The sequence below is a fragment of the Schistocerca americana genome, chromosome 3 (genome assembly GCF_021461395.2).
Source record: "Schistocerca americana isolate TAMUIC-IGC-003095 chromosome 3, iqSchAmer2.1, whole genome shotgun sequence".
Lineage (NCBI taxonomy): Eukaryota > Metazoa > Arthropoda > Insecta > Orthoptera > Acrididae > Schistocerca > Schistocerca americana.
This window is the reverse complement of record NC_060121.1, coordinates 543,081,248-543,096,691: the sequence shown is the minus strand read 5'-3', so window position 1 is coordinate 543,096,691 and position 15,444 is coordinate 543,081,248. Positions and strand designations below refer to the sequence as shown.

General features: G+C 43.8%; 1 protein-coding gene across 1 annotated transcript in view; it reads right to left on the bottom strand.

The window, feature by feature from the left end:
- Positions 1-3,293: 3,293 nt before the first annotated feature.
- LOC124606214 (mucin-2-like) overlaps positions 3,294-15,444 on the bottom strand; it is a 40,404-nt gene continuing 28,253 nt past the window's right edge. The window contains exon 4 of the mRNA XM_047138187.1: positions 3,294-4,703. Within this exon, the coding sequence (XP_046994143.1) occupies positions 3,294-4,703 (1,410 nt within the window). The remainder of the gene's footprint in view (positions 4,704-15,444) is intronic.

The window sequence follows — 15,444 nt, the reverse complement described above, 5'->3', positions numbered from 1 at the left end:
AGAAACATTTTCTCGCAATGAAAGAGATTGCCAGGCGTGCTTATACTGATACGGACACATTATTCCAGTACGTGATGTACGAGGCGGAGGACAATTCAGGCACAAACAGTCTGTTTTATGGCACTCTAAATGTGAAAGAGTATGAGGAAAACATGAAGCATTCTGAAAGAGCTGTGAAGTCTTTACCAAAAATAAATAGCAAATTTTACAGCAATGGACATTTAGGAAATTCCAGTAACAAAGATGCCAAGAACTCAAGTAAGAAAAACACAGCTTGGGGTCCAAACAGATAGTGTTTCGACTGTGGTGCTAGTGGTCACAGGTCAAATGATTGCAACCACGAGAGAAAGAGAAAGAGACGCTTCAATTGCAACGAGTTTGGCTGTATCTGAAGGAAAAAATAATCTAAAGACGACAATGAATGCAAACGCTGCTAGGGAGAGTGATACCAACAGTAAATTTAAAATTTTTCGAATTCGTAACCTGGAGTTGAGGGCACTAATTGACTGTGACTGTCAATTTAATTTATTACAAGATTTTTATGACACAATGGATGCTCCCTGATTGCAGAACAATTGTATAGTCTTCATTGGGATTAGGAGAAACTTGTTCCTCCCTACGTTGTTTTACAGCTACTGTTGACTGATGATTTAAATGTTTTAAACATATATTTACGCGCACCTTCTGTGTCTCGACATAGCAGACAAACCAGAGTTACATACTTAAAGCTCTCTTACCGGTGAAGGAAAAGAACTATTTAAGATCTAGTGACTAATGACACCCCCCAATACAAACAAAGTTCACGGATGTCAAAATGAAGATTGTAAGAGAGGGCAACCAACACATAGCAGACTGAGGAGATCGTCACCAGGAGAGAAAGCAACTGTTAAAAACCAAGTCCAGGCGTGCCTTGACCAAAGAATAATAGAACCGAGCTCATCTGAATACATCAGGCGGGCAGTAGTCGTAAAAAAGAAAAATGGAGAGTATCGCCGCTCTATAGGCTACAGAAAATTAAATAAAATTGTCTTTAGATTTGCCCAGTACATCGCAAGCATGGATTTTTTCACATTGACGGGAAAGTTCAAGAAAGTTCCATTCTCACTGCAATGTTCCAGTCCTTTACCTGCACTGTTTTTCGGACAAAGTCTCGAGAGAAGAATAATGGGTAGTTGCAATTGAAAACATGCTCACAGAGAAACTTTCTGACAATTTTTAGTCAGAGCTGGTATTCTTTTCAAGTTCAATGACAAAACATAGGCTTTAGAGATTCCATGAGATAGGCAACGTGAAATCACCGTGCTTGTGCATGATAAACGACAGTAGGCTGTTAAGTGACCTGAAGGAGAAGTCAAACAAGATCACTACATACCAGAGTTGACCGACGAGGTGAAAAATGTTTAATCAGGAAAGAACTAGGTTCCTTCACAGTTATTTAAAGAGGGTACGCTATTATCTACTTATCACATGGATCATATTGGACCACTTCAAGCTACTCACAAAGGATTCAACCACATTCTAAGTATTATCGAAGCTTTTACCAAGTGTACCTGCCTGTATACTGTTAAGACTAGTAAACAGTGAAAGCAATTAGTAAGATGGAATTGCAGGAAACTAATTTCGGAAATCCAGTTCAAGTGATTACTACAGAAGGACTTACTTTACTTCTCAAGAATTCAAGGTTTACTGCACGACAGAAGGAACTGAACGCGTTTTAGTGACGACAGTACATCCTAGAGACAAAGGACAGACTGAGAGGATCTATTCTACTTTGGCTACGACCATCGACGATTAATACAGACTGGTATTAGTAGTTCAGTGTGCTATGCGTTCAGCATACCACAGAAGTAATTGGAAAATTCCATTTTAATTTTTGATAGGAGTTAATATGCACACACGGACTGAGCTTCGCATTACGGATTTACTAGAAGGAATTATTAATTCATTTGGGGAAAGCCGCAATGAACGGAAGGAAAGTGCTAACTACAAATCAGTAAGGGACAAGAAGAGAACCATGCTAGTTACAACAGAAATAGGAAGAAGTGTTCAAGTACAAAGCTGGGGATCTTGTGCCGATAGAACGAAAACAGACTGAATCAAAAAAATGAATGTCAAGAACGTAGATCCCCACTAGGTTGCGAAAGTTGAAACAAATGATACATACGTTATGTACTGAGAAGGTCCCAGGACTACAGCAACTGTGCTGAATTCATGCCGCCCTGGCCAGGGGGCTATTCATTATCCGAGTCAGATGATTGTCAGGGTGGTTCAAATGGCTCTGAGCACTATGGAACTTAACATCTGAGGTCATCAGTCCCCTAGAACTTAGAACTACATAAACCTAACTAACCTAATGACATCACACACATCCATGCCCGAGGCAGGATTCGAGCCTGCGACCGTAACAGGACTGAAGCGCCTAGAACCACTCGGCCACCGCGGTCGGCGATTCTCAGGATGGCCTAATCTGGTATGCTGGTAGGGAATTTAAACATATTGCTACCAACTAGACAAGGGACGCACCAGAGAAGACGAATATTGAAGAGCAGTTCTTCTGTGAGGCTGTATTGAACTGTTCTTTTTTTCTTTGTTTCCGTTCATCGTTAGAATTGTTTCTTTGTGCGCTTTCTTAGAGTATGTAACTGTAAAGGAAATAAATAGTTTATGTGAAAGTCAGACCCATAATTTTTCCTATAGCAGTTGTTTTGCAGTCGTTATGGTGAAGTCACGGTAAGATGTCTGTTTATTTCAATGGCTCCATCACTATATGCTGTATTCTTCGTTTTTCTTACAATTATGACAAAAATGTTTATTATTTTTAGATAGCAATATCAGACTACATTTTAAATGAAATCTTAAATCTGTGTTTCCCCGTGCAGCGTTTTAGGATCCTACAGAAGTGATTAATTTCGTGTTAATTTGCCTTTCACTTCGTAATATTTAAAAGAGTTACATAATTAGAATTGCAGACCAGTGTATCGTGTTGCTGTTGGCATATATTTGGGCTATTAAATCTTGGAATAGGGACTGTAATAATGAATACCTGAAACAGCCATTTATGATCTGTGATTAGCTCTCAGCTCACGAAGATTTCTCAGTATCTCATTTAGGAACGATAGTATGGAGTAGTAGTAGTAAGTATATTATTTTTCACTTGCTATAACACACTTTATTTGGGAGCAGAACATATCATACTCTCATGAGTCCTACAGTAATACTATTAGTGGAAAGAATAATGCAAAAACATCTATTTAGCTACAAGCTAAAAATATTGTGTGTCACATACGAGCAATTCAACAGTTAACACTCGACGATGCACTGCACTGGCGTGTGCTTTGATCATAAGCTGATGTAGGTGGGCACTGGTAATGTATCTGGTAGAATCCTCCAGATGATTTTGGTGAGCATAGGTAGTATGATTTGCAGTCATCCGGATCAGCAAAACGTCCAGATTCTTCACAAGTAAAGGGCTGCGATGTTGATGTGACTATTGTTGACACTGTGCTGTTTGAATTGTCTAGCAGTTCTGCAGTAGAACATGTAAAACTATCGGAACATTGTTGCGTGCTAGGATTATACAATGACTGTGGAGAACAAGAAAAGTGCATCGTGTAGAAGCCACCTGAAGACTTGGGAGAGCAGACGTAATAAAGACTGCAGTTAGCAGGATCAGGAAACCGTCCAGTCTCTGAACAAACGAACGGTTCTGCAGTAGTAGTCGGTGGTATCGTCACTGTCGATGTAGGTAAAGCTGTTGTTGACGTTGAGGGAGGTGCTGTGGTTGTACAAGGGATATCTGTCCAGCATGGGTATTGACAATCCATACTGCAGTATGTGTTTGTAGGGCATGTGAAAGCATCACCACTTGGTGGCTCTGAATCAAAACATAACTGAACCTGCGACGTGCTGAGACAGTAGAATCCAAAGTCATTACATGATGGAGTAATACATGTTGCGTTTTGAGAACATTTCTTAGTCACAGAATCAAACTGAGAACCATCTGGACATGAAAACATTATGTATACAAAGTCTCCTGAAGATAGTGGTATGCATAGGTAGAAATTGCTACAGTTCCCGAGATCCTGAAATTCTCCTGCTGATTCACATGTAAATGGCGCTTCAGTAGGTGGGGCTTCTGTTGGAGCAGTTGATGTTGCCATAGCGGTTGTTGGCTGCTTGGTTGTTGTTAATTCTGTTGAACTGGTTTCTTCTGTAGTCAGTTCTGTTATGGTCTCTGTCGTCGTTGATATCGGCATTGTTGTAGTTGTTAATTGCGTGGTGGTTGTTTCTGTTGTACTGGTTTCTTCTGTAGTTAGTTCTGTGGTCGTCTCTGTCGTTGTTGATGTCGGCATTGTTGTAGTTGTTAGTTCTGTAGTTGTTGTTTCTGTTGTACTGGCTTCTTCTGTAGTTAGTTCCGTGGTAGTCTCAGTCGTCGTTGTTGTCGGTGCTGTTGTTAATTCCGTTGTGGTTGATGACGATTCAGTTGTAGTCGTTTCAGTTGCTACCGGAACACAGTATGCCTCACTCTCTGCGCAGAAGACTACACAGCCATCATAACAGTTCAAGGGGCTACATGACTGTATAAAATCAGGGACTACATTGCCATTCGAACAGGATTCGAATGCCGTTTCATTTACACAAACATAATCCACATTAGAGGCACAGGTTTGTCCTTCAGCTTGATGTAATATTGCATGGAACATCTGTAAACACACAAAACAGTGAAAGTAAGTCATTTTGTTCAGCAGCGGAAGTATTAAAAAACTATGTCATTGCATTCTGTAACGTAAAAATACATATGACTGCATACACACACACACACACACACACACACACACACACACACACACATACACATACACACACACACACACACGCACACACACACACACACACATACACACACACACTCATACAAGCACGCACGCAGGAGAGAGAGAGAGAGAGAGAAAGAGAGAGAGAGCGAGAGAGGTCAGCAAATAGAGGTACTTCTCGCCGGCCGGCCGCTGTGGCCGAGCGTATCTAGGCTCCTCAGTCCGGAACCGCGCTGCTGCTACGGTCGCAGGTTCAAATCCTGCCTCGGGCATGGATGTGTGTGCTGTCCTTAGGTTAGTTAGGTTTAAGTAGTTCTAAGTCTAGGGGACTGATGACCTCAGATGTCGAGTCCCATAGTGCTTAGAGCCATTTGAACCATTTGAACTCCTCGCCGCATACATTTTCTACCGCCTTTCTGAAGCTACATGTACATCTATATCTACGCAGATACTCTGTAAATCACATTTAAGTGCCTGGCAGAAGGTACATCGAACCACCTTCACAATATGAATGGTGGGCTCCACGTGGTTCCCAAGTCGTGCTGCGACCGTAAACCATTGCTGCATATTGGTAACCTTCACAATAATTCTCCATTATTCAACTGTCTAACAGCTCGTGGAAATAACGATCAACTATCTTTCCGTGCGAGCTCGGATTTCGTTATTTTATTATAACGATCGTTTTTCCCTTTGTAGGTTGGCGTCAACAAAATATTTTCGCATTCGAAGGAGAAAGCTGGTGTTCCAAAATTCGTGAGAATATCCCGCCCCAACGAGAAACGCCGTTGTTTTAACAACGTCCGCCCCAAATAATGTATCATGTCCATGACATTCTCTCCCTCTATTTCTCGATAGTACAAAACGTTCTGCCCCTCTTTGAACTTTCTCGATGTGCTTGGTAATCCTATCTGATAAGTACCCCACTCGGCGCAGCAGTACTCCAAAAGAGGACGGACAAGCATAGTGTAGGCGGTCTCTTTAGTAGGTCTTGTTGCGTCTTCTAAGTGGTCTGTCAATAAAACGAAGTCTCCCATTGCCACTCTTGAATACTGGTGTGACCTGTGGAACTTTCCAGTCTTTGCATACGCATCTTTCGTCCAGCGTGCGGTTGAATGTGTTTGTTAAGCATGGAGCTATTGCTTCAGCATACACTGAAAGGAACCTAACTGGTATACAGTCTGGACCGGAAGACTTGCTTTCATTAAGTGACTGAAGTTGCTTCACTATTCCAAGGATATCTATTTCTAAGTTACTCATGTTTGTAGCTGTTCTCGATTCGAGTTCTGTAGTATTTCCTTCGCCTTATTTGATGAAGGAATTTAGGAAGGGTGTGTTTAGTAACTCTGCTTTAGCAGCACTGTCACCCATAGTATTCCCATTTCTATAGCGCAGAGAAGGCAATGATTATGTCTTTACTTTACATACGACCAGAATCGCTTTGGATTTTCGAACAGGTTTCGAGACAAAGTTTCGGTGTGGAAACTATTATAAGTATCTCGCATAACATCGAGCTTCTGGAAAAGATCACCGATCTTGAGGGTTTTACGTTCTTTTAAATTTGGCATGCTTTTTTGTTGTCTCTGAAACAATGTTCTCAACTGTTAATTTATTTGGTATAAATCTCTCAACTGCGGTTTGTTCGAGTTCAAGCCATGTCTGGTCTACACTTACAGTGTTGACTGGAACGAGTGGAATTGTGTCTCAGAAAGACGTCAAGCGAATTTTTATCTGCTTTTTTGAATATATTTATTTTTCGTTTATGTTTGGAGGATTTGGAAGTTACAGTACTCTGTTTCGCTATGACAACCCTGTGTTCACAAATCCCTGCATCCGTTTTGATGCTCGTTGTTAGCTCAGGATTATTTGTTATTAAGAGGTCAAGTGTGATTTCACAACCGTTTACTATTCGAGTGGGCTTATGAAGGAACTGCTCGAAATAATTTTCAGAGAATGCGTTTAGCACAATTTCGGATGATGCTTTATGCGTACCTCCGAATTTAAATGTGTATTTTCGACAACATATCGTGGATAAACTGAAGTCACCACAGACTCTAACTGTATGAGGCGGATATGGTTTTGAAATTAGACGCAAGTTTTCTTTGAAACTTTGAGGAGTTGTGTCATCTGAGTTGGGAGGTCGGTAAAAGAATCCAAATCTTATTTTATTCTGGCTGCCATGAATGACCTCTGCTGATACCTACCTACCTCAATTCCGCAGCAAAATAAAACAAACACACCATTGCCAACTGTGTTTAGCCTATCCTTAGCGAACAACGTTGGGTCCTTCGCAAAACTTTCGGCTCAGCTCATCTCCAACTTTAGCCAGCTTTCAGTGCCTTTGACAATTTAAGCATCACTGCTTTCTATTAGCGCTTGGAGCTGTGGTACCTACTTTCCCAACACAGCTACGACAATTTAGAACTGTTATACAGATGGTTCCTAAATCTGCGTTCTTCCTGTGTCGACCTGCCCCTTTGCGACTGATGCCTTTTTGTGTTTCCCCGAGACCCTCTAACCTAAAAAACCGCGCAGTTCACGCCACACAGACCCGGTTACCGAGGTAGTCGCCTCCTGCGTGTAGTGGACTTCTGACCTGTTTAGCGGAAACCGAAATTCTAAATTTTCTCATTGTGATGTGTACGAAGAGTCAGTTCAGTTAGAAACCATTTTGAGATTTTGCCATGGAAAATGACTCTTAGTTCACAACGCAAATAAAATGTGCAAACTGTATCTTGAGGCCAGAGCACTTCTGGGAACCCAGGATGCTGTCTTCACCGTCCAATGGTGAAAGTATAGCCCACTGCCATGGTTTGCCTACGGCGAATCTAGTCAATATCAAGAAGGGATTCTCACGCGACTTCAGCATAGCACTGCTTACTTTCGTTCTATACGTAACGAAACTTAAGTAACTCATGTATCTGACCCTGCTTTACAATTGTTTGTTTTTAACTACAGACAGAATCTACTGTTGTTGCTGTGGCTGCAAAGAGAAATACGTGAGTGGAAAAACAGCCTCTTTCATATTAACGAACTACAGAAGCACGTGATTATAATTATCATACTAGTTAGATGTCGTTTATACTAAGCAAGCATTTATCTGTTCATAGCTTTAACCTCAATCCAAATTTAGAGTGCTAATTGTTCAGAGCACTTCAAACTCTTGCCCTTTGTTGCAGATGTTTCAACAGTTTACCACTAGGATTTTAATACTCTCACCTGTGAGAGGCATTTCTTTCGAACTTACACTGATACTTTGGGGTTTCCTACAGCTATCGTTATCTGAACTAGATGGAGAGTCGCCTAACGTAAAAAACCGTTATGTGCACGCCACAAACTGTCAGCTACCTGAGTAGCAGCCTCTGTTATGTAGTGCACACCTGACCCATTTAGGTTGACCCTACAGTTCTCAACTCCATGGCGCAACTCCAAGAGGCCGCAGCCTAGCTTGTCACAGAATCCTCGAAGTCTCTGGTTTAGTGCTTCCATTCGACTCAGGGCCAATGAGCCACGATCAGTTCTGGGGTCAATGCTGCAAATTGTGAACTTCACTGAAAATCCATGCACAAAGCTGGTCTTCTCAACCTTCTCAGCCAGTCGCTGCAGTGACGCAAGATTATAGTTCATGCCACTCCGCCCACTGCCACTCTCTCTCACAGTGACTGTGTTCGTCCCACAAATAGTGTGCGTCGAGATCGCAGGAATTCCCGTCAAGTCGCAAGTGATTTTGTACCAGTGTCAGTTCATGTTGCACGAGACAGTCGCTCTTGTCGTCAACAGGACAATAAACTTTTTGTGGACTTGGGCATTAACAGCAAAGTGATACCATTCCAGCTCGATACCGGAACTCCAGTTTCACTGAGGAATCAAGACACTTACAAATAGCTGGGCAAACCTCCGTTGCGTGCCACAAATGTTAAGTTAAGTAGTTATTCAGGACAAGCGATCCCTGTGTTAGGACAGTGCAGCCTTCTTGCAACATACAAGGGACAAACAAATCTTGTGTCGTTTTACGTGCTTCGTTCTTCTGCTGCAGTGAACTTGTTTGGTTTCGATTTATTTCAGTTGTTTAACTTGTCTATAGTAAATCAGGTCCTATCAGTGAACCAGACTGTGCCTTCAGCCAGTGTTTCTCGTCTATGTGAAGAATTTGCAGACATTTTTGCATCGGGCCTCGGTTGCGCTAAGAACTATAAAGCACATTTGGAACTGAAAGTAAACGCGCAACCGAAATTTTTCAGAACGCGCAATGTTCCCCGCGCATTGCGTGATGAGGTCGCAAAAACATTACAGGATTTGGAATCACAAGGTGTAATTGAACGTGTGCAGGCTTCTCTCTGGGCATCACCCTTAATAATTTTGCAAAAACCTTCCGGAAAATTGAGACTTTGCGTGGACTTCAAGGCAGCAGTGAATCCACAACTAGTGACTGCAACTTTTCCTTTACCCCGCCCGGAAGATCTTTTTGACAAACTGTGCCCGGGTAAATATTTTTCGAAGTTGGACCTAGCAGATGCGTACTTGCAAATACCGGTGGACGAAGAATCCCAGCGCGTTTTGGTGGTTAACACGCATCTTGGTTTGTATCGATTCAAAAGACTGCCATTCGGGTGTGCATCCGCCCCTGCATTGTTTCAGCAATATCCACGAACTGTTTGTGCGTCGGTCCCTACTGCAGCAAACTATCTGGACGATATTGTGATCTCCGGAAAGACGGAAGAAGAACATTTAGCCAATCTCAGAACATTATTTCAGGTCTTGCGACAAAATGGTCTCCGCTTGCGGAAGGACAAATGTGTGTTTTTTGCTCGTGATTTGCCATATCTGGGACATGTACTCGATGCCCAAGGCATACATCCCAGTCCAGAGCACCTCCGTGCCATACAAGACTTGCCTTCGCCGCGGAATTTGAAGCAGCTACAGTGTGTGCTGGGAAAAATCAACTATTACCATAAATATGTGCGCCACGCCTCTTCCATTTCAGTTCCGCTTCATCGCTTACGCCGTAAGGGTGTTCCGTTCGTCTGGACGACGGAATGCGAACGCGCCTTTCGCCAGTTGAAATCGGCGTTGCTTTCCAATACTTGCCTTACGCCATTCGATCCCCGGAAGTCCCTTTTGTTGATGGTGGATGCATCGGATTTCGGGATCGGTGCTGTGCTTGCGCACAGAGATGGATTGCGCGATCACCCTATTGCCTGTGCGTCCAAATTGCTCTCGTATGCGCAAAGACATTATTCACAGATCGAGAAAGAAGCATTGGCTCTCGTATTTGGTGTTACAAAGTTTCATGATTTCTTGTATGGTCGTCACTTTACCATCATCACAGACCACAAACTTTTGACGTCGCTTTTTCATCCGACCAAGACTGTACCTCCACGTACAGCGCAGAAATTCATTCGCTGGTCTATTTTCCTCTCGCAGTACTGCTACGATATCTTGTATCGGTCCACTGCTAAGCACGGAAACGCCGATGCGTTGTCCCGTTTGCCTGTTGCGGAGGATAGAGCATTCGATTCTTCCGAACTTGCTTGCATGTTCATTGATTCGGAAACCGATGACGTGGTCGAATCGTTTCCGATTGATTTTCGTCGTGTAGCTACAGCCACAGCTGCCGACCCTGTCCTTGCTACCGTTCTGCGTTTTGTTGCTACGCAATGGCCCTTGTCAAAGTCACGGATCGGGGATCCGTTGGTTCGCCGATTTTTTGCTCACAAGGAGAGACTTTTTGTACGACGTGTGGTTTTGCTGTTGCGTTCTGATAATGATCAGTCCAGGGTCGTGGTCCCACGTTCGTTACAGTCCTCTGTCTTACAGCTTCTCCACCAAGGACATTGGGGTATAGTGCGAACGAAACAACTTGCTCGTCAGCACTGTACTTGGTTCGACATCGATGCCGCGATTACGAATATGTGCTCATCTTGCATGGTGTGTGCCGAACAACAATCAGCACCATCGCGGAAATTCTTTGCATGGCAGAAAGCCACTTCCCCTTGGCAACGCTTACACATCGATTTTGCTGGTCCATTCTGGAATGCTCGATGGTTGGTTGTGGTAGATTCATTCAGTAATTTTCCTTTTGTTGTCCGGATGTCTTCCACGACGTCATCTGCCACCATCCAAGCGTTATCTGCTATCTTTTGCATTGAAGGTCTTCCACAGACTATTGTTTCCGACAATGACCCACAATTCAAGTCCGCAGAATTTCAGTCATTCTGCAAGGCCAACGGTATTCAACATCTGACGTCCGCGCCGTTTTCGCCACAGTCAAACGGTGCCGCTGAACGATTGGTCAGGACTTTCAAGTCACAGATTTTGAAGTTGAAAGAGTCGCATTCTCGGGAGGACGCGTTATTGCTCTTTTTGTCCTCGTGTCGCTCTCTGCCCCGAGATGGTCGCTCGCCAGCTGAGTTGCTTCACTGTCGCCCTCATCGCACCTTGATGTCTTTGCTACATCCGCCGCATCAGGTTCCTGTGCAGCGGCAGACACCTGCTTTTGCCCCAGGCGACGTTGTACACTATCGCAACTATCGAGGTTCACGGCGTTGGCTCGACGGGCGCATTCTTCGCTGCCTCGGCCACGCTATGTATCTGGTTTTGGGAGCCTCTGGTGAGGTGCGTCGGCATCTCAATCAGCTGTCGTCGCACGGGATCTGCCGCTCCCCGTCAGCTTTCAGCGACGGTGCCGTCCGGTCAGCGCCCTGGGGACCCATCTGCTGGCTCGCCTCGGCCCCAGGTGTTACCGACGCTGCCTTCCATTTTGCCCCATGGCGACGCGCCGCCGCCGCCGCCGCCGCCGCCTGTTCTCCCGCCGGCGACGCCCGCAGTGCACGCTTCGCTGCAACCGCCGGGCGCCTCCCTGGGTCACGCGCCGCCGATCGCTTCCCGTGACCAGTTGTCCTCCGCCATGGAACTCTTGCCCGCTCCGGACCGTATGTCGTCTTCGCCCGTCGGGTGCCCCATCCCGATGGAGGTCGACCCTTCGGCCCCTCCTGTCTCTCTACGGGCGCATACACCGCATGTTGGCGTGCACCCTGAAGCAGGTTTTCAGGCGTTTCCTAGCTCCCCTCGGACCGAATGGCAGGGTGCGGGTGGCACAGCCTCGCCTGTTGTTAGGCTCCCCACCTCGTCGCATACGCCAACATGGGGTCCTCCCCAAGGCGGGCGGAAGCCTTATGCCACAACCGTCCGCCGATTTGCGGGGGAGGAATGGGGTGTCACCGCCAGACACCACACTTGCTAGGTGCTAGCCTTTAAATCGCCCGCGGTCCGTTAGTATACGTCGGACCCGCGTGTCGCCACTATCAGTGATTGCAGACCGAACGCCGCCACACGGCAGGTCTAGAGAGACTTCCTAGCACTCGCCCCAGTTGTACAGCCGACTTTGCTAGCGATGGTTCACTGACAAATACGCTCTCATTTGCCGAGACGATAGTTAGCATAGCCTTCAGCTACGTCATTTGCTAGGACCTAGCAAGGCGCCATTACCAGTTACTATTGATGCTGTAAAACATGTACCGTCAAGAGCGATGTTCACCAATTATGGATTAAAGTTAAGTATTCCAGCAGCTACGTACTTTTTTTACTAGTCTCAATTCCTTTAACTGTTCCAGACCTCACGCCAGCCTGCGTGAGCTAAAACGCGTGCCTTTCGGCTTCCTGTCATAGTGGGTTGGCTGTCTTGCCAATCCACAACATATAGTGTATGAGGTCTGTTAGAAAAATTCCAGAACATTCGTAATTTCGCGCCAATGGTGTATTAGAGCGAAGTGCGGTTGCCATCCCTGTACACTCTGTAAGTAGGCTGTTTATGTTTTCTCTATGTAAGTAGGCTGCTTATGTTTTCTTATTGGCAACGTTACGTAGCGCTCAATATGAAAATCACTGGCTGTGCTGTGTGCAGTCTGTGGCTAGTTTGCATTGTTGTCTGCCATTGTAGTGTTGGGCAGCGGCAACTGGCTGTGAACAGCGCGTAACGTTGCGCAGTTGGAGGTGAGCCGCCAGCAGTGGTGGATGTGGGGAGAGAGATGGCGGAGGTTTGCAGTTTGTCATGAACTGATATATATATATTATGATTTGTGATGATATTAAGGTAAATACATTGTTTGCTCTCTATTAATATCTTTCATTTGCTAACTACCCCTATCAGTAGTTAGTGCCTTCAGTAGTTTGAATCTTTTATTTAGCTGGCAGTAGTGGCGCTTGCTGTATTGCAGTAGCTTGAGCAGCGAAGATTTTTGTGAGGTAAGTGATTTGTGAAAGGTATAGTTTAATGTTAGTCAGGGCCATTCTTTTGTAGGGAATTTTGAAAGTCAGATTGCGTTGCGCTAACAAAATATTGTGTGTCAGGTTAAGCACAGTCCTGTATAAATTGTTCAAAGGGGACGTTTCATATGGCGACCCTTAGCCTAGGATACCTCACTGGAATCTTCTGATTTTTGTTGTAGTTTGTGTAATTAGTGTAGATTTTGTTTATTGGTAGCGCGTAATCATAGAGAGAATTTCCTTTGTAGTTGTAGTTTTTCATTGTTGTACAGTAAAACAGTTGTGGCATGCATGTAGATTTGCACCAAGTATTTCGCAGCTGCAATTAACTAGACATTATTTCCATTGCTACGTTATTTTATTTTGCTCTTCAAATTGTGTTTTTCTGTGTTGTCGTGTGAAATACTGTGACAATAATGGCGTGTGAAAAACGTAATACTAGGCTCCAAAGTAAAATGAGAAATGACAGTGAAAATGAAAGCAGTGTGTTAGCGCCACCGAGTAATGAATTAACTGATGTTCAAAGTAGTAATTTGGTAACTGTTCATAGGGAAATGGAGCAGGCGGCAAACAATGGCGTGGACAGTGAAACAATTAGTGAAGAGGGACGCATTATCGAACGATCGGTCGGCAACAGCTCGCCTCAGGAATCCGAAATGACAGGACACAATTTCGCAAATACTGTAGATTCAGGTTTTGGGTCATCACCGTTTTCTCAAATAAGTCAAGACACATTTTCTGCTTGTCAAAATGTGAATGTTGTCGGTGCAAATGCACTGCCGAAAAGCGTAGAGAAACAGATTCCAGACACTAATACATTATTATTGCAATTAATGCAACAAATGGAACAAAATCAGAGACAAACACAGCAACAGTTAGACACAGTGGAACAAAATCTCAAAAAGTTAGACACAGTGGAACAAAATCTTAAAAAGTTAGACTCATTGGAACAAACACTTGAACAAACACGTGAAGATTTAACTACTGAGTTACATAACATTGAATCGAAATGTCAAAAAGTCTGTAATGACGTAAAAACACAAATTTGTGAGCATTTTCAACCTATTTTTTCGCGGCATGAAAATGCATTACAGAATCACGAAGCAGCCATAAAAGAACTGCAAATTATTGTTCATGAAAATCATGAGACCTTGCAAGCTAAATTTGACTCAGTTGCATCTACCGATTCGGTTACGCAACTTGCAAAAACTCAGGAAAACTTTAAGGACACAGTAGATACTCTGAAACTTGGTTCAGAAAAACACACTGAAGAAATAAGTACACTATCGGAGAAAGTAGCCGAACTTTCGGATCAGGTCACTAACTTATCTACAAAGGTAGATGATGATCTGAATGACACAAGACCCGTAGCCTTCACTGACACAGAAGAGTATGAACAAATAAGAAAATTCAAACAAAATCAGAATCAAATTAATACACAACACCAAAGAGAAATCCGGGAAGTACAAGATCAGCTGACACAGGTAATACAAGAATTACGTATTTCAGAGGACACTCGCGCTCCAACACGGGAAGAGGGACTTAGAAATACGGAAAAGACGCAAAATAATAACACAGGGCATTTCGTAAGTTATGAAAGAAACTGGCAATGTGCACCGAATTTCGATATGGAACCGCCGACACGACGTAACAATGACCGATATGCTACTCGCCGACATGATGATTTTGACTATAAGCTGTTCATTCACCTCTCCGTGGTAATGACTATCACAGAGACAATAAGAGAAACAGACAATATGGTAACCAAAACAATTATTATCAAGGGAGGCAGAATAACTTCAGACGCAACAGTTCGGCGCAGAGTTACGATTCAGGGAGAAATTCTCCACCACATGACCGACAAACAAGAAACTATGTAAACTACCGACAAAACGACAGACCTGAATTCCATCAGAACTGGCGAGCTTTAAACAGAGCTGGGCCCTCTCGGCAAGGCGAATTTGTGGAAGTTAGGCCTCCTAATCCCAGTAACGACGCGCGCCAACAAAGGAACAGACAATGACTCGCACAGCAGGCAGCCACGTGCGCCGGCTGGCTCCGAGAAAAATAACATTATACTGGTACTGCTAATGAGATTTTAATGCAACATTTTGGTTTACTTGAAAATACATTCGGAATTAAAGTACTTTCTGTGAGATACCAGATGACACAGTGGTTAGTTTATGTGACAGCTACACGATTTTTATCACGACGCTACTAATGAGTGACAATTTACAATGTTGCTTTTGCGGTGTATCTGTTTTATATCTGCACAGTTTTTCTGAATTCTTCTGGAAAGTAAAACAGGTTTTAGTAGTAACTTTTGTGGTATAGCAACAATGAGACAGCCTTTTTTGTGGCACAACAA